The following is a 23,749-nucleotide window of genomic DNA, read 5'->3' on the forward strand; positions in this document are numbered from 1 at the left end:
TTTTTACTATAGAAGTCTTTTTTTTATTATTATTATACTTTAGGTTTTATGGTACATGTGCGCAATGTGCAGGTTAGTTACATATGTATACATGTGCCATGCTGGTACGCTGCACCCACTAACTCGTCATCTAGCATTAGGTATATCTCCCAGTGCTATCCCTCCCCCCTCCCCCCACCCCACAACAGTCCCCAAAGTGTGATGTTCCCCTTCCTGTGTCCATGTGTTCTCATTGTTCAATTCCCACCTACCAGTGAGAGTATGCGGAGTTTGGTTTTTTGTTCTTGCGATAGTTTACTGAGAATGATGCATTTCCTTTGCAGGGACATGGATGAAATATAGAAGTCTTTTATCTCCTTGGCTAAGTTAATTTTGAAGGATTTTATTTTTTGTACTATTATAAATTGAATGCTTTTTGTAATTTCTTTTTCAGATTGTTCATTGTTATTGTATGGAAACACAACTGATTTTTTGTGTTGACTTTATATCTTACTATTTTGCTAAATTCCTGTATTTGCTCTAAAAGGTGTTTTGGTTTTTTGTATGTGTTTCTGTAGAATCTTTACACTTGATTTTAGCTAAAAACTGAAAAGTGATATTTGCGAAATCTTAGGGTTTTATATGCATAAGACTTTATCATCTGCAAACAATAAAATTTTACTTCTTTTTTTTCCAGTTCAGAATCCTTTTCTTTTTCTTGCCTAATTGCTCTGACTAAAACTTTCAAGTACTATTAGAGTAGAAGTGTTGAAAGTGGGCATCCTTGTCTTTTTCCTGATCTTAGAGGAAAAGTCTCACCATTGGGCATTGTGTTTACTGTGGCTTTTTCATTTCATAATAAAATACGACTTTTATTATGTTGAGATAATTTCCTTTGATTCCTAGTTTGTTGAGTATTTCTACTGAAAGGGTGTTGAATTTTGTCAAATGCTTTTTCTGCATCAATTGATGACGTGGTGGTTTTTCTTCATTTTATTAGTCTGGTGGATTACATTGATTAATTTTTGTATGTCAAATCATTTTTACCTTCCAGGAATAAATCTCGCTTGGCCTTAATATATGCTGCTGAATTTGGTTTGCTAGTATTTTATTGTGGATTTTGGCATAAATATTTATAGGAGATACTGGTCTGTAGCTCTCTTTTTTTATAGTGTCTATGTCTGACTTTGGTAATAGGAAAATGCTGGCATCATAGAATGAGTTAGGAAGTGTTCCCTCCTCTTCAGTTTTTTGAAAAATTTTAAAAAGAACTGGTACTAATTTTTTTAATGTTTGGTAGAATTCACCTATAAAGCCATGAGGTCCTGGACTTTTACTTGTTGGGGAATTTTTGATTAGTGATTAAATTTCCTAAATAGTTGCAGTTCTATTCAGGTTTTCTATTGTGATTTAGTCTTGGTTGGTAGTATGTTTATAGGAATGTGTCCATTTTATCTATATTATCCAATTTGTTGATGTACAGTTGTTTCTAGTACTCTGTTGTAATCCTTATTTCTTTAAATCAGGAATGGTATCCCCATTTTAATTTCTCACTTCACTAATTTGAGTCTTCTATTTTTCTTAGTTCATCAAGCCAAAGGTTTGCCAATTTTGTTTATCTTTTCAAAGGACTAGCTTTGGGTTTCATTGACGTTCTCCGTTTTCCTATTCTCTATTTATCTCTGCTCTAGTCTTTGTTATTTCCTTCCTTCTAGCTTTGGATTTAGTTTATTATTTTTTAATGTAAGCATTTACAGCTGTAAACTTTACCCCAACACTACTTCTGCTGCAACTCATGTGTTTTGGTATACTGTGTTTTTATTTTCACTTGGTTCCATGTATTTTCTAATTTCCTTTGTTGTTTAAGAGTGTATTGTGTTATTTAATTTCCATACATTTGTGATTTTCCAGTTTTACTTGTATTGATTTATAACTTCATCCCATTGCAGCCAGAGAAGATACTTTATATGATCTTTATATTTTACTATTTATTGAAACTTACTTAATAGGATATGGCCTATCCTGGAAAATGGGAAGAATGTGTATGCTGTTGTTGTTAGAGTGTTCTACAAATGCCTATTAAATCTAGTTGGTTTGTTTTGTTAAGTCCTCTATTTTCTTATTTATCTTATGATTCATGCTTAACCAACAAAAAAAAATTTACCGAAACAAGTAATGTTCTCCCATCTGAGATATTTTCTTAGAATGCTAAACACTTATACCAGTGATACTGCTGTTAACAATATTTTTTGGAAATTATTGTTGGCAAAGTCTTTTAGAAATTATAGCATGACCTTTTGAATTTCTTTATTGATAGAAATATTTTATCAGTGGATTTGGTTTAATACAACCAACAGTGATTCAAGGCCAAATCTTATAAATAAGATGAGCAACAAGTTATAAAGTAACATTTCAGAGTTTTTTTTTAAAGAAAAGTCTAAAAATGACAGGATCATCTGTCTATTTGCAGCTTATTTTAAACTGTGTTTCTCCCTTAAATTATATACTCAAAATAGCTGGGAGTAAACAGCAGAGACATCTCTTACCTAAAGTTATTCTAGGGCTAGTTCGTCTTGTCAGAAATATCCCAGTCCACAGTTTTCAAAGAAGTGGGACTGGTGAGTGTCAGAAAAATATTATCACTAGTCAAAAGCATGATTGCATTTCCTCTTGTAATCTGCAAAGTGTCAGAGGAACAGTTATTCTCAGTGTTATTGCATAGGCATGGAAGTGGTAAAGAAAAAATGAATGTTTTTGGTCACAGCTACCCTAGAGTGATGGTTCTTAGGTTTTTAAAAGACAGAATAGGCATCAGAGATAAATTAGGGCCCTAAAATAAAAAGAAAATGAACAAAACTTTTAATTAAATCTATAATGAATTCTTATAAGAAGTGTCAGCCAGTACAGATCATAATAATAAAACAAATACCTTCTATTGAATGTTAACCCAATATCTAGTTGTTTTAAAATATTATATCAACTATTTTATAATTATAACATCCAGAATTTACAAGAAAAAAAGCCCATTAAAAGGTGGGCAAATAATATGAACAACACTTTTCAAGGAAGACATACGTGCAGCCAACAAGCATATGAAACAATCCTAAGCATCACTAATCATTAGAAATATGCAAATCAAAACCACAATGAGATACTATCACACACCAGTCAGAATGGCCATCATTAAGAAGTCAAAAAATAACAGATGCTGATGAGGTTGTGGAGAGAAATAAACAGTTATACACTGTTAGTGAAAGTGTAAATTAGTTCAGTTATTGTGGAAAGTAATGTGACAGTTCCTCAAAGGACTTAAAAGAGAATTATCATTTGACTGAGCAATCCTATTACTAGGTATATACACAAAGAAATATAAATTGTTCTACCATAAAGACACATGCGTGTGTATGTTCGTTGTTGTACTTACTATTCAAATAAGCAAAGACATAGAATCAACCTAAATGCCCATCAATGGTAGACTGGATAAAGAAAATGTGGTACATATACATCATGGAATACTATGCAGCCATAAAAAAGAATGATATGGCCTTTGCTGCATGGATGGACCTGGAAGCCATTATCCTAAGCAACTAACAGGAATAGAAAACCAAATACTACATGTTCTCACTTTTAAGTGTATGCTAAACAATAAGAATATATGAACACAAAGAGGGCAACAACAGACACTGAGGCCTACTTGAGGGTAAAGGGTAAGGGGAGGGAGAAGATTAGAAAAAATACCCGTTGAGTACTATGCTTATTACCTGGTAATAATAATCTGTACACCAAACCCCCATGAACGCTGTTTACCTATATAACAAACTTGCACATGTACCCATGAACCCATGAACCTAAAAGTTAAAAAAAATCAACTCTATATATATTAAATAAAAGTAATATAATTTACATTTGCAAATTAAAGAAGATAAGCATATATGAAACATAGAGAAGTTAAAAAATTGTTCAAGAATAGTAGTTGAAAATTCACTTCTAATGCAGGTGTGTCTAATCCCAATTCCACGGCCTTCCCACTCTCTTGTGCCTCCTTAGGGAGAAATCTGTCCTGAAATAATTCTGTACTTCTGGGCCTTGATCCTCAGAACTCTGTAATTCCCACTGAAAGTCAGAGACCATGTGATTTCATTAGCGTCATAACCCTTTCTAGGTTTGTAGCCCCTTTTAAGTTTGCATCTCTGTATTTTTCTCTGGCTTCATATCTTCTTCCCACTTCTCACTAAACAAAAGGCTAAAGAAAGCTGAGCCTAACCACATGTTTGTCTCTCCACAAATGAATGAGTTGCTATTCATCATTTTCTTTTGTTTGCTTTCCTTTATCAGAATTTTCCAAACATGCAGCTGTATTAAAAACTAGGTCAATTTAAAACAATCATGCACAAAATTGTTTATTAAAATACACATATATACCAGTAATGTTATAATTGAATGTATTTTTCTGGGACCCATAAGTCTTTTGTGCATTTGATTTCTCTGGTTTCCTCATGTTGATAGTAATTTTTACTATGAATTTTACTATGAATAAATCTACTGAATATTCCTGAGGATGCTGACATTTGGTAGCTTCTTGACTCATTTATGTTAAGTCCATTTAATTTTGTCTGTCTTTTCCCCCTCTCTCTCCTCTACTCCCCCAAAATAATCCAAGTGAGCAATTAAAATGCTACTTGATTTTCTTGAGAACTTTGGCCAGAAGCTATATTTATTTATAATCACATATCCTAATGCTATATTGTTTGTATGACTCATTATTGTAGTTATTATTTTTTACCAGTTGTTTATTTTTACATAATTATTCTAACTTCATTTCATCATGTTTCATTAAAGCGCAAGGTTAAAAATGAGTTCAGTTTTACTGTCATCTTAGAATTATCATTAATTTAATGTCCCTTTTTGTTAGTTACAATTTTTCCCACCTAGTCACGTGTTCATGAGTTGAGTATATACTCAAATGCACAACAAATCCAAATTTTAGAGCACAGAATTGAAAATCATGAGTATTTGAAAGTTTCATCAATTGAGGCGATCTTATTGCCATTGCCATGAGGAGAGAAATTCATTAGGTCATATAGAAGGAATTGAATGAGATAAGGCAAATGCTTTATTTTTGTTATCTTCAAGTGTGATATATGTATGCAAACTATTAAACTTCTACCCATGCTGTAGTCATAGTATGTTTATGTACTGACTTACTTTACATTTGAATAAAAAACAGAGAAATAGTAGCAGGAATCCTTTACACTGAATCTGCTTCATCTGCCCTTGGCATTGTCCACAGGCTGTAGCAACTACAGCAACGCCATGGGAGGCAAAGGTAAACAGAGCTTTTATGTAGGTGTGCTGTCCAACATGGAAGCTGCTGTTCATATATGGCTATTTAAATTTGAATGAATTAAATAAAATGAAAAAAATTAGATCCACATTTCTTCTACTCACTTTGTAAGTACTCAACAGCCACATGTGGCCAGTGACTACCACATTGGACAGCAATGATATAGAAAACTTCATCATCACAGAAAGTACCATGGGGCAATGCTGTTTTATAGTATTTAGTGGATTGCCTTAATTGGGACTTAGCCTCTGAATAATGAAAAAAGCAGAAGCAACAGTGCACAAATAGGTGACATCCACGATTTTAAATAAATACACACAGATATGCATGAAACTATATATTATTTGTGTGAGCATCATCTAACTAGCATGCTGGGTGATTAGGTTAGCGTTTAGATAACAAAAGATGTCACCCATTGAAGACAAGAACCTGAGCAGGCTAGTTCAATGCACACATTCATACACACACGTACACACTCACATACACACAAAGTCTTAGATGCTTGTTGAGGGAAAAGGCAAAATAAAAATATAAAAGTCACCATGACATCTGCTAACATACTATGATGTTAGGAGAAAATTAAATGGTATTCATACACGTACTCACACACATACACGCAAAGTCTCAGACACTTGTTGAGTGAAAAAGGCAAAATAAAAGTATAAAAGATAGTCACCATGACATATGTTAACATACTGTGATGTTAGGAGAAAATTAAATGTTGGTTAATATTTGTTACTAAAGAGTTAAAAATGCAATCTGCACTCTTCTTAAAGTGAGGTATGGTAAAGCCTCCAGATTATTTCTGTCTTGTCATTATTTCCACTTTTGCATTTCAAAGAGAGTGTAAACCATTTGGGCCTACTTGCTGTCTTACTCAGTGTTTATCCTGCAGTGACCCATGGGTGGATTGGAAAGTAGGACAGACCTGGCTTGGAATCTGAGCACTGCTACTTAATGAGCTCTGTGGTTTTCTCATCTCCTGAATGGGGACAATCACTGTGCCCACCTTTTAGGGTTCCTACGAAGATAAGTGCATCAGAGCACTTCAGGGTTGACATCTGGTGCAGGAAGTGCTCATAAACTGTGACTCAAGTTCATATACTAACCTCTGATCTTCCTTCCTAGCCTCTCTGTATCTTTATCATTCTTTCTGTTCATGTCTTCTGTTTTAATGCTCTGCTATGTCTGATCCCTTGCCCTCACTCAGAAACCCAAAGGAATGAATATGGAGATTAAGAAAGAGAAGGCTACCAGAAAGTAAAGTAAAAGGAGAAAGGAAATGGGAAGAGAGGAAGGAATTGCAAACATCTATGAAAAGATATCTTCTTCTTTTTGTTCCTGACTAAAACTCATTTTGTTTTATTTTGTTCTCTTTATGCTAAAGAGTCAGTTTGACTGACTTTTTAAAATAATGATTTGTTTGCTTGAATTAACTAAATGAACAATATTTATATTTCTTAATAATTGAGTCCTTAGGTGATCATACAATGTTACCACCTTATATTTAATTCTTTTTTTTTTTTTGAGAAATGTGAACAAAAAGAGGAAAACCTGTGTGTTTGGTTATAAGGTCTCTGGTTAATTTTCTGATGTAAAGCTTTACTGAAAAATCATTTCATTAAGTGCTCCGTTTGTGAGCTGCTTGTGGTGCTTTGTAATCTAAGCATTTATTCAGTCATTTCTCTGACTCTGAGGGCTCTCTGCCAAAGCACAGCTTACCAACTGAAGCAGGTAAGGAATGTTTATTTTGCTCTAATTGGTGACCAAAGGCTGCTCTGCATAATGGCTCAGAGGAAAACTTAGACTCCTGACACTATGGAGGAGAAAACTTGAACTTAAAAAGGCACTCGGGTCTTACCTATATCTTTTTTTGATGAGATGATTGCAACTGGACCTCAGCCTTGCCATTTCTAAAATAGGGATGATCATTCCTACTCTATTTTCTAACATTGTTGAGATAATTGATACAAATATTATTTTAAAAATCAAGCCAGACGCGGTGGCGTGTGGCTGTAATCCCAGCACTCTGAGAGGCTGAGGCAGGCGGATCACTTGAGGTCAGGAGTTCAAGAACAACCTAGCCAACATGGTGAAACCCTGTCTCTACTAAAAATCAGCAGGGCGTGTTGGTGGGTGCCTGTACTCCCAGGTACTCGGGAGACTGAGGCAGGAAAATTGTTTGAACCTAGGAGGTAGAGGTTGCGGTGAGCCAAGATAGCGCCACTGAACTCTAGCCCCGGCGAGTGAGCAAAACTCTGTCTCAAAAAATAAATAAATAAATATTTAAAAATAAATAAACAAAAAGCAAAGCACAGTATACATGAGTTTGCTTTTTCTAAATGTGATGATGAAAGCTATCATATAAATTTGGTAATGCTCACCAACGTAGAGCCAACAATTCTAAGCAGCTTATCTCCAGTCTGAGTCTAAAGAACCCTAAGACATCTAGTTAATTCAGTGGTAACAATAGGGAAGCAATTATTTGGAAGAGTGTCTGGAGTACATGTGCTGCTTTCCTGAGCTCCAAAGAAAGAGGCCACCATACCACAGATTTTTTATATATAATTCTTACACCATGACCGGAGCCCAAGGCAGACAGTCATTTTTAGCTATGCTGCCCTTTCCTCCCTATATCAAATATGACAGCAGAAATTTCTTTTCTCCCCTCTTGACTTCCTAATACTAGCAATAATTTTATCTCACTATCAAACTCAAAATTTAAGAGTCACTCTTGATTTTTCCCTTTCTTCATTGAGTAACAAATTATGTTACTCACGTCATTGTTTGCTCTTAGTTTATACTATACCACCTCCGTTCAGGCCCCTGCGGTCTTTGCCCAGACAATTGCAATAGCTTCTGTAGTATTCCTACTTTCAATATCTTTTCCACTTTCCCTGGACTGCCTAGTTCTGAGGAATCAATTTCCCTAAAAGTGCAGTTTGAAACTTGTTGAAAATCTTCTTCAACTCACATCTCTTATTCTATAAAAGGTAGATAACACAGAGGATACAAGGCTGAGCTTTAAGAATTAGACATGATATCACTGTCTTAGTCTATTTTGTGATGTTATAACAGAATATCTGAAACTGGGTAATTTACAAAGAAAAGGAATTTATTTCTCACAATTCTAGAGGCTGAGAAATCCAAGGACAAGGAGCTGCTGCATCTGGCGAGGGACTTCTTGCTCCATTATCCCATGGTGGAAGGCAGAAGGACAAGAAAAGATGCATTTGAGAGAGAGAGAGAGAGAGAGAGAGAGAGAGAGAGGCAGAAGGCCAAACTCATCCTTTTCTACAGGAACCCACTCCTGCAATAACTATTCCACTCATACAATAGCAGCATTAATCCATTCATGAGGCCAGAGCCCTTGTGACCTAATCACCTCTTACATGTCCCACCTCACAACACTCTTGCACTGGTGATTACATTTCCAACACATGAACCTTGAGGGACACATTCAAACAAACCATAGCAATCACCTACCTATAAAAAGAGGACACTCATCTATTCAATAAATATTTATGGAGTCCTTACTCTATGTCACACTGGATTAAGGTGAGAAATAAATGAAGTAAGGGATGGGAGGTAGTTAAAAGGCCTAATTAGGCATCCAACAAATGTTACTATTAGGAAAAAGAGAATGAGGAGGAGTTGCTGTTATTATTGTCTTCAAGTTTGATTCTAATATGCGTGATGCATCCACAATGAACTGTGCCCTTGCATTTGCCTGTTTCACTCTTTTCCCTCAGCCATTGTTCATCGAAAGATTCAGCAAAACTGCCACCTTCACAGAGAATGTTCTCTGATTCCAGAAGGCTTTGCTCTGATTTATTTATTTATTTTAATTAATTAATTGATTTTTTTTAAGACAGGGTCTGGCTCTGTTGCTGGAGTGCAGTGGCGCAATCTCAGCTCACTGCAAGCTGCGCGTCCTGGGTTCAAGCGATTCTTGTGCCTCAGCCTTCACGGTAGCTGAGATTACAGGCATGCGCCTCCTTGCCCAGCTAATTTTTCTATTTTTATTAGAAACAGCGTTTTGCCTGTTGGCCGGGCTGGTCTCAAACTCCTGGCCTCAGGTTATCCACCTGCCTCAGCCTCCCAAAGTGCTGGGATTACAGGTGTGAGCCCAACCCTGATTTTCTTTTAAACCTCCAACACAATTTTTTTATTAAAAGGTTCATTAGGGAAAATAACGTTTTTTGTTTTTGTTTTTTAATCTTTATGTACTCTAGAGAGCTTATAAAATACATAATATATCTTACAGAAGATGTTCAATGGCAATTATTGAGTGTCCCTTTGAATGAACAAATGGAAAGATGAAGATTGAATGTGAATATGCAAGTGAGAGAGGAAAATATTATAAAATATCTTTGGATTCATTTTTTTCACACACCTACTGGTATCAGGATGTGCAGTTTAGGATCAGGAAATCTGAGTTCCATGATCAGATTGATTAGGGACTTGCTATTCAACCTTCAGTAAATAATTTAGCCTTTCTGTCTCTCATACATTCAGCAATTCAACAAATATTTGTTAAGCAACTTCTATCTGCCCAGCACTGAAACATTTCTCACTAAGCATGTTTTTACCTGATTTTCTTCCTGGTAATACACTTTAGTAGAAGATTGAAAATGTACCCTAATTTTCCTTCCTTGGAGTCAAATACTTTCTCACACTGAGTGGGTGAGTAGCTGGTATCTGCAAGACTGATAAATGAGAAAATCATGTTATAAACTGACCATTCTTTGGACAGTATTTCTAGAAAAGAAAAAAAGAAAAATCTTTATTAGGATGCCAGTTAGATTAGCTATTAATTATGTTTATAAAGGAGTATATGTAATGAAGTAGAATTGAATGCATTATACAAATTGCATCTTTCCCAAATATGTGTTGCTCATCCTTTTAAGAGATCAATGCAATCATCCATATTTTCTCTCCACCCACTACATTTAATTAAGCAGTTTGGGTCCAGTGGGGTCAAAGGTGTCCAGTAACATTTACCATCTGACAGCAACCCCATGGCCTGTATTCTGTGAACGTGGAAGCCCTGGTTCATTGCAATGAGCAGGTATCTGCGTTAGCAAAGCAGCTACCACTCTAATTTTCTCTAATTGACTTGTTGGCAGTGCTAACAGAGAGGGCAAAAGATGCAGGGACATGCAGAGTGGGCCCCGACAAGAACTTGGCATGGACGAGGCCACTGAGTGAAGTATATAATCTGTAATGAATAAAGGACTCTGGGCTGTCAATCTGGCACATGCCACTGGCATTTAATTCACACAAAATATTAATTAAAAATAATGATGTTCTCCCCAGCTTTTGTTGCCAAGTACAGCATCTTGGTCTAGCCCTGAAGAGCTGTCTACAGGTTTCTTGACTCATTCCCTCAGCCCCAGAGAAAGACATTCATCTCTTACCTTCAGGGAAGTCTCAAAAAAAGCTCTTAGAATAATGGGTCTCTCACCTACCTAGTCTCAGGGGAAGGAGAACCCAGGCTTTTCCTGATTACCCATTTCTTGTCTTTTTCAGTCTCTGTGATCAACAAATGTGCATTTATTTTCTCCTTTCCTGGCCACAGAGAATATACTGACCAAGAGCCATCTATTTTGGATGCTCAACGAGTTACTAAATATTTCTTCTTTTTCCTTTATCCCAAACTGAGGTGTTCTACAAGAAAGGTTGTCCAAACAATAATGAAAATCTGATCAATAATTTCAAATCTGCTGAATAACCCAGAATATTCTGATTTAAAAGAATTCCCATGGACTTCCAAATTATTATTTGGAAATTTATTTTCAAATCATTTCAGTATGAACAAATCACAGTAAATTCAAAGAAGAAAATACTGCTGAGCTTTATCTTGCAGAGGCAACTGATAAATTTTTAAGTCTATGTATTTGCAACATTTTAGCAAGTACAAAAAAATACATTTACTGTCATGATTGTCATTAAGTGTATTCCTGCACAATGGGGTCTGGCCATAATTAATGATTAATTCATTTGGAATCATCATGATAATATTAAATGTGTTTAACTCATTTGATGCTTCTGTAGAGGGAGCAATTCTAGGCAATTCTTTTGTGATTTACTGGTTTTAAAGTTTAAGAGCTCTGAGCATGTGCAGGAAAATAGTTCCACATTGCCCTCTAGTGGTACAGTGGTAAATTACACCCTTCTTACGTACTGGGAGAAAACCCTCATTTTCCCTTGTTCCCAATTCACACTTAAAGCATCTTTCCTCTTCCATATACATTCCAACAAAATACCTCCATCACAATATAAAAGGATATCAACGCACTACAGCCCACTAGGTTAACTAATAAATGTATAATATTTTATTGTTTTTTGTTCTGGAAGATCAATTATTGGATCAAACTTTATCAGGGCTGGAACAAAATCCTATTGTTTCCTCAGTAGGTCCAGAATGCAGTTTGGCAAGAGCACAATACAGAGGCCAGACTCCCCAAAAGATGTTTATGAGAAGTTAAAGTGTGAAAAGCATAAAAGAAAGCTCCTGGAAAAGGCAGTCAAAGGGGTTGTGGAGTCTTCCCAAGCCTTTATTACCTAGGTAGTTCTGCATTACTTTAGAAAAGTCATTGACCTTGCCTGAGCCTCAAGTTACTAACTGACAGTAGGAAAATATTGAGCCAAAACATCTTCAGGACTCCTAGCTCTATGGGATATTCTTATACCAGTTACAAGTCCATTGCAAGTGTGTTTACTTTTTACGGGGCTAAGCTGTTACCACTTTTTGTTTAAGTGTAAGGTTGATCTTCTCTAAGATGTGCACAGCATAGTAGGGATTGGTGAAATACAGTGGTTAGTATAATTCATTAATCCAACAGGTAGTAAATTATAAAACTCTTGGCTCAGTTAGCATACTCTATACCGTGGCTACAGATCAAGTGAAAGAAGCTGTCATTACTCAGATGACTCGAGATTTGATAGGTATCAATATTAGCAAGAGTCTGTTTTGGAATGACAGTTACCTCAAATTTACGGGGGTTAGGGGATGAAGAAATGATGAGTGCTACTCAGGAGGATCCATGTAACAGCTAGATGACATGTTGTCATTCAGATTAAGTTAAAAATTCAAACCAATACAATGAGAATCTTGTATTCTCAGTACCAGGTAAGGTATTTTTAATTTTTTTTTCTTTTTTTAAAAAATAATATGCACCCTGAAAGACTGAAAGGTAATAATCCAGGAATGTTACAGAAGCTTTTACAGAGTGCATTTTCTATGGAGCTGCAAATTAAGCATCTGGGTGGTGGGAACAGAAAAATGAAGACATGAATTTAGTGTCTCATGGACTATGCTGACCATCCATAAACTACAGCTGTTAACCCTGATCAGGAAGTCAAAGGCTTCCTATTAAGTAGAACATTCTTTGAATCCTAATCCAAATTGGACCTGTGAATATAAAACAATCACTTCAAATCTCCTAGCATAAACACCTGTTTCATTATTTTATATTTACCCCCCACCCCCCCACCACCGCCTTACCACATCATATAAAGTTTCTAGTTTGTTGTTATTGCTCTAAATGTTGATATCTTGACTATGGAAGACCAGACTTCAGTATCTATTTTTCCGGGATTATATGTATATTGGCATGTAGTTGGGTATGTAGGAATCTGTCCAAGGTTATAGACTCATGACCACAGGCTTGGATTCAGTTCAGAGAGACAGTTTTGCCAGAACAGGTTTATTTTATTTATTTAAATTATCTGACAACACTGAAAAATTTGATAGTTTCCCATAAAAATCTGGATTTCCAGATAATTTTTGGGACTACCTTCCATACACTAATATTATCTTGGACCTGAATAGTGGCTTCACTCTTTAAATCAATCATATATTTTCCAAGATCCTCTCTGACCTAGTGGCTCTCATACACTGTAGCCAAATCTAACCGTTTTTTTTTCTCTCTCTCTCTCTGATTAAAAACAACACACACACACACACACACACACACACACACACAAACCTCCTAAGCATTTGAGTTTGGAATTTCTGATCTCTTTTTCACTCTTTTGATAAATACTTAGAGAGATGCAAATACGGAGATGTATTCAGTTGAACCATATGGAACTTGAACTGCAAAAAGGCAATTTTAAATGGTTCAAGCCTAATAAAAATGTTTACATTTTTGGTGCATAGATGATTCATATATTTGAAATCAGACTTAGTCCATGCTGCAATAACTCAAAAGAATATATTTCCCAGTGAAAAAAAAAGTGTACTTTTTGGCCTACCTAAGTGTATTTTCACCATTTTTTCGCTGAAATGTTTTCTTCCTCCCATTGTGCTTCTTAGTCCCACCCTTCTTCACAAGCCCTAGTTCAAAGTTCATATCTTCCAAAAGTCTTCTTTGATGACCTAAATCCTCACTAATTTTTCAGACCTCTAAATGTATAGCATTCATAAGCTATATCACATACTTTATTGTTTAATTCTACATAGTCTTTCATTGTTTTCTCTGCCCAGAATTATGTTAGTAACCTGACAGAAATTCTTCTTCTCCAAGTACTTGGATCTCAAAGTGCATTTAACACTTGTCGATTGATTACTTTCCTATTAGGAAAATAGCTTGACAATATACATTTTCAAAAAAGAAATATTCCATTTTGGAGGGAAAGCAATTCACTGAATAGAAGCCCTTTGACTACATTAGATATAATCTTATTTTGCTGTATTATAGTTCTTGAATCCATGTGGTTTAGAGTGTCAATATCTTTAACATTAATACTTAGGTCATATACAAATTTTATGAAGAAAACTCAATCAGATCCATTTTGATAGATGCCTATCAGATAAACACACTCATTTTTAAGGATTTTTTATTTTGAAGTAAAACCCAGATACAGAAAACCACATGCAACAAATGTGTAGTTTAATGAAGTACTATAAATTGAAGTTCACCATGTTTCCTTGCTCTGTTTTCTGCAATCTGTCATTTAGGTCCAGAGGCTAGATCAGACTAAGTAGGTTTGATCCCTTTGGCAAAACTCTAGAGGACAGTCTGTTCTTTCATCAGGAAGCACATACTGTCTCGTTGTCTCTATTTTATCTTAGCAATTATTAATGCTTAAGGCTTAGATCCATTCATTAATGGGGGCTGTAAAACAGCAATATTTTAATTTTACTGTTTGGTTTTTATTTGTTAGCTAGAATTATGTTCTGAGTTCACAACCTCAGACATGACCAACTGTTATTATTCTTAAAAACACCTTTATCAAATTATGCATTTATGTATATTTGATGAGTTTCCATACATCACAGCATTTATGCTTTTCTGTTTGCAGATTATCCTTATCTCTGGTCTGAGGGAGTCTCTTCAAATTGACTACTGAACCCATTTGACATGATTTTATTACTTGCTTCCGTTCTATCTAGTATGTCAAAATATTTCAGGTTCATTTGGCATGTTTTCTACTTTAAGAATCAACCAGTTCTGCGAGAAGCTGCTTCTTCGTAATAGGAATTATTTTTCCCCCAAACTGCAGTCTGTGTATTAGGGATGCTTATTGCCACCGAGTCCAGGTTTCCAGAGATTTTTTAGCAGACAGAGCTGGAACAGAGAAACAGTACAATTTTGAGTTCAAACTTATTTTTCCAATTCAATTTTAGAAACACAGACTTTATTTAACCTTTTCTGTATTACATCTCTAGGTCTTTTCATCTGCACCAAGAATCTGGTTCTCAGGGACAGAGGGGATGATAGAATATCTCATGTTTACCCATTTGCTTTATTCCGTATTACGTTAGTCTCAAAATAATAAAAGTGTCAGCATCAATAATAATTATTGAAATATTTATCTTTGCATATACTGTCATTAGTCTTTAATTTTGTTTTATGATTGTACCATATCTATAATATCAAAACATTTACCCATTACAAAATAAAATATCTTTCCTTTTAACTTAGTCTTAGTTTATTAAATTTTTATTCACCAGTTAGATATTAAATCAATATCTCTTCTAGTCATTGTGTATGCCTAAAGCTCATTTACTAGTAGTTCTGGGGATCAGGGAACAATATTCCTGAGTACTTGCAAGTGGATAACAGTTTGTACCCTTTATGTTTAAAGTTAATTTTTATTGACTATAAAACCTCGAATTACATTTTCTTATGTTGAGTATCTAAAGTTACTCTAATTTCTTCTGTCATAAAATGTTATATAAAGCCTGATAATCTAATTTTTTTTGTAAGTCATATATTATTTTTGTCTGGATGCCTAAAACATTATTTTAAATCAGCAGATTTTTTAGTTATTTATTCTGTTTTTATTTTCCTTTGGATTTTCTTCATCAAGGACTCCTATTATCTGTACGTTAGATCTTCCTTCTCTAACTTCGATATTTATCACTTTCTCCTGAATACTTTTTCAGTCATCTTAATTTCTTTTGTTATGTTTTTGCTTTTGACTTGTATTCATCTAGTTACCTTTCATGTCTAAAATTTTTTAATTTACATATATCTATTTCTTGAGTTATGCTACCTCATTTCTGAGTTTTCTGATTTATGTTACTTTTTCATATCTGGCATTTCTTAATGTAGTTTAGTTCATTTTGAAGTCATAAATTGCAGTTTTGATCTATTTTTCTTGAGTGTTTTCTTCTACTTTTTATCCATTTTCCGTACTTTTCTATAGGAATGATATTCTCCTATTTTATTTTTTCTTGTGGTAATTTTGTAAAGAAGTTTACCTCAATACATTTTTTTTTTTTTTTTTTTTTTTGAGGCAGAGTCTCGCTGTGTCACCCAGGATGGAGTGCAATGGTGCTATCTCGGCTCACTGCAAGCTCCACCTCCCGGGTTCACGCCATTCTCCTGCCTCAGCTTCCTGAGTAGCTGGGACTCAGGCACCTGCCACAGCGCCCGGCTAATTTTTTTTTTTGTATTTTTAGTAGAGATGGGGTTTCACCATGTTAGCCAGGATGCTCAATACATTTTTATTGCTTACATTTATGTAATTTGTTTTTTCTGTTCTTTCAGAAATTCAGAGAGCTCTTCTTAATACATAGAGCTCCCTGTCCTGTTCTTTTCAATAGACAGGGTTCAGCAAACTACAGGTTACAAGTAGAATCTGGAGCAGGTCTTGTTCTTGTATGGACCCCTGAATTATGAGTGGTTCTTACATTTTTGAAGAGTTGTAAACAAATAAACAGAGATAAAAATGTGACAGAAACAATGTGACATTCAAAGCTAAAGTATTTACTATCTGGGCCTAAAAAGCTTGCCAGCTCCGGATACAGACTAAAAACTATGGCAGCTTGCTTTCTGAATTTTCGTGGTTCTTCTTCTCCTTTCTCTCCCCTTCATCAATATTGTTTCAATCTTGCTTATATCTTACATCAGTTCCCAGGAGGTTGTCCCCAGTTTGGGCCCAGTCCTAGAGAGGAGACTTTGCAGGTCGGTTTTGAGCGTTTAAATTTGTTGTTCTGAAACTGATCTGCTGTGCTTTCCAGCATTCGCTGATACCTCTTTTAGAATTATCCTGTTTTTAGGTTTGATGCGTCGCTTTGATGTTTCTTACACAGATGCAGACAACAAACAGATGATGAGGCTGTCGGTTGTTTATTCACATCCACTTGTATATTAAGGTTTGAGGGCACGCATCATCACACAGGTTTGCAGCAAGCGGCTAAATGCTTTCGGTTTTCTACCTAGTAGTTCAGTATGTTTTCATATGGGGATTGAGGAAGATCAAAAAACCCTACTGCTACCACCCATTGCCACTTTCCTTTCTGAATCCAACTCACTCATTCTTAAACAATTTACCAAGTAGATTATATGAAATTTGTTTTGAGGAAAATGTTTGCCCTGAGTATTTCGGTACATTAAATAAATCAACACGTTCATATTGTTTCTGTTTTTTCTCCAGAGTCAAGTTCCCATTATGTAATCTCCCTAAAAGCTTTTAACAATGCCGGAGAAGGAGTTCCTCTTTATGAAAGTGCCACCACCAGGTCTATAACAGGTAAGTGAAATTGTTAATCTTCCTCTGACAAAGTAGTATTTGATTTATGGTGAAAAAAGAAAAACTAAAATAAAATACAAAGAAACAAAAATGAATATATTATTTCATTATCCTCTGATAATCCTCAGAGAATAATTATCCTCTGAGTCTGATATGTACATGTGTATGCTTGCAGACATGTGCATGCATTTTTTTATTTCTTTAGTTGTTGAAATTTAGTGGGAGGAATTCAGTTTATAAATTTGCGCATGGACTTAGAGAATGCAAATCTCTCAATCTGTTCCTTCCCAATAGCATCATAGTTTTGGTGCCCTGATACCATGCTTCCATCTCCTGAGCAGCTTGTCTCAAATCAGTGCCATCTTTGTCCCTGCATAAAGGTTGCCAAATGCCTAAATAGACACTTGCTTCTCCACACAGGTCTTTCAAACTAAGATGACAAGGAAGAGCTGGCCTTCTGGGGTGGTTTGCATTAGGCTGAGTGACGTATGTGGTATCTTCCTGAGCTGGGCCTCCAGGTCACCCCAGCAGTGCCCAGGGCCTCAGGACCTTAAAGGGATAGCTGATTTAAGGCCTTGTCACCCTTAGGAAATTTTCCGTTAGTTGGACTGTAAAGGCAGTACATAAGAGTAAAAGGGCTCAAGAAACTGAGAAAGAAATGGGTAAGATGGTGAGATCCAAACTATTTATGGAGGTTATTTGTTAGCATGCGTAGGCTTAGTCCAAAATACAATAAGCAACACATTTGTAGGGCTATTCAGAGTCCCTGGAAAGTCACTTGACTACTTCCCCAAACCCCTGCCACAGATTTATGTCTGAAATCTCTAAGTAAAACCCAAGTTCTCTCTCTAATTAATACATTGAACCTGCCTCCTCACACCCTTCAGACCTCATTTAACTTGTCAGATACTATCCCCTTAACGAAAACAGAGGATCTGAGATAGCAAGCATCGGAGAACGTGAGATGTTACTGAAGTTGGAAATTTGGATGAGTTGGAAGAAATGGTTATAAAATAAATAGTGGAATCCCGTGGCTTCTACTCTTGCCCAAATTTATGTGAACTTAGTGCAGTTTGTTTGCCAAATGTACAAGCGTCTTTCGTAGACTATCTTAAGAATACAGTTGTTCTTTGAATTTATAATTGTTATGTGATGGTCTCTAGAAAATACTGTCACTGTATTGATTTTAGTAGTATTATTTAAGGCAAAGTTGCTATTGTAGTCTCTTTGAATCTTTGACCATTGTTTCCAAGTCTACAATCTGTCTAAAGTAGAATGCAAGATTTTGGGCAGATGTCAATATGTTTATTTATCTGTGGAGACAGTATATATCATTCATTGTATAATCAAAGGGGTTCATGACTTCTCCAAAAGAGTAAATAATTACCCCAGAGAATATTTACTATCAAACGTGTTATCTCCAAATATAGAAAGATGAGAAAAATTGAGGTTCGGGATACAAACTAAGAGCTAACAGCTGGGTGTCTGGGATTTTAACTTTATTCTCTTTCTCTGCTAGCAACAAGATTCTTTGTGAGCAAACAGGCCACTTTGGCTGCACCATTGTGTCCCATAATTTTCCTTTAGTGACCATCTCTGTCCTGCCTATGGTAAAAGATCCCCAGTAGCTGCTCATTGCTATGATGACTTGGCACTTGTGATCGAGCCATGCAAAATGATACTACAGTCAGTCTTTTCAAGCTCTTATTCTCTTACCAAAACTAATGGCCACAAGGAAGGACCACTGAGGTGGCAAATAAAAATCGCTTTTCAATCAGAAACTGGAAAAGGTGAAAGAATTCAAATAAACTGAAAGTAAGTTGTTCAGAAAGAACCACTGGAGTCATTATCAGCTTCATTCTTCTTAGCATTTGTTACATAAATTCCAGCATATGACATTGCCAAAGTGGTTTCTAAAACACCAGTGATCCAGGCAATTTTTATTTTCTGATGACTCAGATCCTAAAGAAACTGAGAGTTGAAATAATACTAAAAGTTGGGATTTGTGTGAGGAATTTTCTTATTGGAGAAAAGCCAGTTAAGGGGTTCAAGAAGAATGCGTGATTCCAGCCCTTTTCAAAAAGGAAAGAAAACACTTTTTCTGGAAATGGCAGAATTATTTTATTTTGCTTACACATGTCATAGAGAACAAAGAACAAATAAATGAAATCAAAGTTTAAGGAAACTCCATTAATAAATGTGTCAGTGCCATGTAGAAGGCGTCCTCTATCTCTAAGCTTCTGCAAAGGAGTGCCATGGACAGTCTTGAACAAGGGCCCGTATAAAGTAACTACAAAATATATCACAGGCAATAAAACCTCAAGTTAGAATAAGCATCAGGCTATAGAGTTTTCTGCACACATGTGCTCACAGATGTTGGTGAGCTCTGGAGCCTCATCCCATACTGGAAATATCAGCATTGGAGCTGCTGAAGTCTCACCTGACCAAATGCATTAAGAGTCTCATTTTTGCTGTAAAGCCCTTTATTTCTTGTTGTCTTAAGGACAAGATCTTGAGCCTGGAGAAGGGAAGAAGACAAAAATAAGAAGATTAATAAAACACGCTGTTGAATTGATTTATTCTCAACTGCTTTATCAATGTTAAAATGAAGTACAATCCACATGTAAAATTGTGTCATTATTTTTAAAGTTCATTTTTTTTTAGATAGGGTCTCATTCTGTTGCCCCAGCTGGAGTGCAGTGGTGCAGTCATGGCTCACTGTAGACTTGACCTCTTAGGCTCAAGTGATCCTCCCACCTAAGTCTCCTGGGTAGCTGGGACTGCAGGTGTGCCCCACTATACCTGGTATTTTTTTTTTTTGAGATGGAGTCTTGCTATGTTGCCCAGGCTGGTCTTGAACTCTTGGCCTCAAACAATCCTTCTGCCTCAGCCTTTCAAAGTGCTGGGTTTACAGGCATGAGTCACCACACCCATTTAAAGTTCATTTTGAATGTTAGTATAATGACTCAACATTCATGGGCACTTACCAAAACACCTGTTAGGAATTGAACGGATTTCTTTCTCAGTAAAAGTTTTGAGGCTATATTTTGTCTTTTACTAAATTGTTTTCAATTCTCTTGAATGTAACCACTCAAAGTCAGCATATAAATCACCCAGTGGTAGGAAGAGAAAAAAAAAAAAAGTTCTGTAGCAACAAAAGAATGTGTTAAATTCAATTATTCAAATATTAATAGTTTCTGACCTAAGAGAAAAAGACAATTAATATATGCAATATGTATTAATAGCTGTGCTTGCTGTGCACGATAACGGTCTGCTTTGCTGGAAATGCTCTATCTGCATCAGACACTAGGTTTTTATAGCAATTTAACACTTGAAATTGCCTAGTGCAACACAGGAAGTGAATTTTTTGTTATTTAATTCTAATTTATTTAAACTTAACTAGTTCATATAACTAGTGGTCATTGTACTAGCACAGCTCTGGAGTAAGTGTCAAGTAGGATGACAAGCCACACCTGAAAAAATATTATTCCATAAAATAGGAAACAAAAAACTTGGCCAAGGATAGAAATTTCTGGACTGTGTAAGTCCATCAATAAATACCTCCCAACACCCTTGCTTGAAATTTGAGAGGAGCATTCTGAAACTGACTCCAAGAAACTCAGTAACAATGGTCATGAATAGTATACCCATTTAAGATCAGAAATAGCAGGATTGACTATTTCCATTTCTTGAAGAAGAATCACCCTATTTCAAAACCTTATGTATGGCCCCTGTGAAAAAACTATACAGTTAATATATGTTTACCAATAAAACTGGATTAAGAAAACAGTAAAATAGGTCAAAAGAGGAGTTAGTAAATTAGAAAACTCCCCATATGTGTATCACGTTCTTCTTGTAAAGCCAGCTAAAAATAGAAACAAATAAAACAAAGTAGCACCTGCTTTAATTTGGCAAAAAAATGTCTTCCACTGCTACACAAACCGATGAATGGCTGGAATCCTTGTGGAGACTGCAATGTCTTCTCTTTCGCCTTCATCATTTTATAAATCTATTTGAGTTTAAAGGATCTCTTAATAAAAAGAGACATCAAAGAAAATACAGAAAGCCTGGGCTCTTTCATTAAATTTTAAACACAACTCTCTTTCTCTTTCTCTCTCTCTCTCTCTTTTTTTTTTGTTTTTGTTTTCAGTTTTATATTTTGTTCCAAAGACCACAGACTAGTAAACTACTAAATAATTCATTGGAAAACAGAGTGATGAATAGGGGATAGGCATTTGAAATGCAGTGGACAAAGTGAAGTAATCATCAAAACCAGCCAGCAGTCACTCCACTTTAAACTAGGCTGTTGAAAAAAATAAACCCCGTATTATGCTACTGTAGACACCCAACATATTAGTAGGTCTCATCTCCCCAAATGTCATCATATGCCCAGCCTGAGAGTTATATTATCACATCTTATTATTTTTCTTAGAATATGCACTACATAATATAAAGATTTTTTAAGTGTAAATGTCTGAAGTACAAAATCAAATGCTCAAAGTTAGGCTGTTACCATGGCCACAAAATCAGCTTCTCTTATTCTGATATCACAGCATAAACATGATTACAAGGTGTTTTGGAGAATTTTGTAAAAACGCACACATCATTTTGCAGATTCCCATTATATTATGGATCAAAGCATGTATATACCTCAGTGCAAATCTCATAAGTCTGTAGGTAGTTAATCCTGTCTTGCCATCCAATAATATAAAATTGTAGGAATGTGTAATATGGGAACTCCTACCAAGACTAAAAACTTAGCTAATTACTCTGTGAGAATGTGGGTAAAATCACACTTCTACATTTTCAAGGGTTTCAGTCTAAGAAAGCCTGACAAACCAGGTGCTGTCTGAAACTTAATTATCAAATATATAATTGATCCATGGAATCATGTGTACCTGGTTACTCTGGTTTTGTTCAATCACAGCCACACACAGGTTCCTGTGGATGTCAGGGTACTTTGTTCTTTATTATTTATTTGTTTCTTGTCTAGGAAATGTGTTTGCAGATATAAGCTAAGCAACAATGAAAACATTAGAGAAACTCTATTAAGTTGGCGAATGAGGAGAAAATAAACAAAAAATTAGGTATTAGATAAGCAATTAGCTTTTTGTAGGCAGAAATAAACTGGAACCCCCATTTTTATCTTATTATTTTAAATTATATAGTAATAAAACTGATCAATTCTATAACTAGATCTTTTAAGAAGCAATGTGCAACATTTAAAAAACGGTCTTTAAAATATATAAGCAGAAGTGATAGTCAAATTGATAAAACCACTCTAAGAGAATGAATAAATTATAGAAAATATTCAATGACTGTTTTGCAATATAGCAATACTGTTTCTAATGTGTTTTCCGATTGAATTAATTACATTTTTTTTCTGTTCTTCTCATGTTCCCTTTCATCATTATTGCCATGCATTTAACTCATTGTGATGTGTTACCACTGATATTTATTTTTTAACGCTTTTATTTACGTATTTATTTGTTTGTTTCATTTGGTGGGTTTTTAAACCCAGATCCCACTGACCCAGTTGATTATTATCCTTTGCTTGATGATTTCCCCACCTCGGTCCCAGATCTCTCCACCCCCATGCTCCCACCAGTAGGTGTACAGGCTGTGGCTCTTACCCATGATGCTGTGAGGGTCAGCTGGGCAGACAACTCTGTCCCTAAGAACCAAAAGACATCTGAGGTGCGACTTTACACCGTCCGGTGGAGAACCAGCTTTTCTGCAAGTGCAAAATACAAGGTGAAGTTCTAATTGATGGCATGAAATTTAAAATGAGCTGACATTTGTTTAACGCATTGTTTTAAACCCCTCCTGGACTGTCATGAGTCGTTTTGCTGCTGTGTATCTATGTGGAAAAACAAAGCATTTTAATAACTCAATATCTAAAATTAACATAAGAATAATTGTATTTTAGGAAACAATTCTAAGGCAAGGTAGGAAAACATCGAGCTCTGTAAAACGTTATTTGCTTTTCACCAGATGCTGAGTTTGTATAAATGATTTGATTCTGTACAAGAGAATGCCATTGTCCCTTTAAAATAGCAGAGATCTATGTTAATTTTCTGGATTTTGGTATCTTTTTTTTCCCATTTGGAATCTAGATTGATTTCCAAAGCGACCCTATTAATGTCAGAGACTCATCTTTCAGTGAATATAACTGGGAATAGATAAGTTGAAGATATTTTTATAACCTCAACACTCTAGGCCATTAACATCTACTTCATTTAGCCTTGAAAACACACTATGATGGTAAAGAAAACTCACAATCCACACTCCCCTTTAGCTAATATGAATTCGCCAGCTCTCTGTTCTTGTCATTATCACAGAGTCATCTCACAACCTCTTTAAGAGCTCCTCAGAGAGATGTATTTGAGACAGTCATTACCAGTTTCAAATCTCTATCAACCAGCCTCAGGGATC

General features: G+C 35.5%; 1 protein-coding gene across 5 annotated transcripts in view; it reads left to right on the forward strand.

Moving 5' to 3' along the window:
- Positions 1 to 23,749, forward strand: part of DCC (DCC netrin 1 receptor) — a 1,213,980-nt gene that overhangs the window by 1,055,078 nt on the left and 135,153 nt on the right. For 2 of the 5 annotated variants that reach the window (XM_063653694.1, XM_054461350.2), the window contains exons 16-17: positions 17,219 to 17,314; positions 22,836 to 23,068. In XM_063653694.1, coding sequence (XP_063509764.1) covers positions 17,219 to 17,314; positions 22,836 to 23,068 — 329 coding nt within the window. The remainder of the gene's footprint in view (positions 1 to 17,218; positions 17,315 to 22,835; positions 23,069 to 23,749) is intronic. The other 3 variants (XM_063653695.1, XM_063653696.1, XM_063653697.1) reach the window with 3 other exon arrangements.

Source organism: Pongo pygmaeus, chromosome 17 (assembly GCF_028885625.2).
Source record: "Pongo pygmaeus isolate AG05252 chromosome 17, NHGRI_mPonPyg2-v2.0_pri, whole genome shotgun sequence".
In the NCBI taxonomy this organism is placed as follows: domain Eukaryota; kingdom Metazoa; phylum Chordata; class Mammalia; order Primates; family Hominidae; genus Pongo; species Pongo pygmaeus.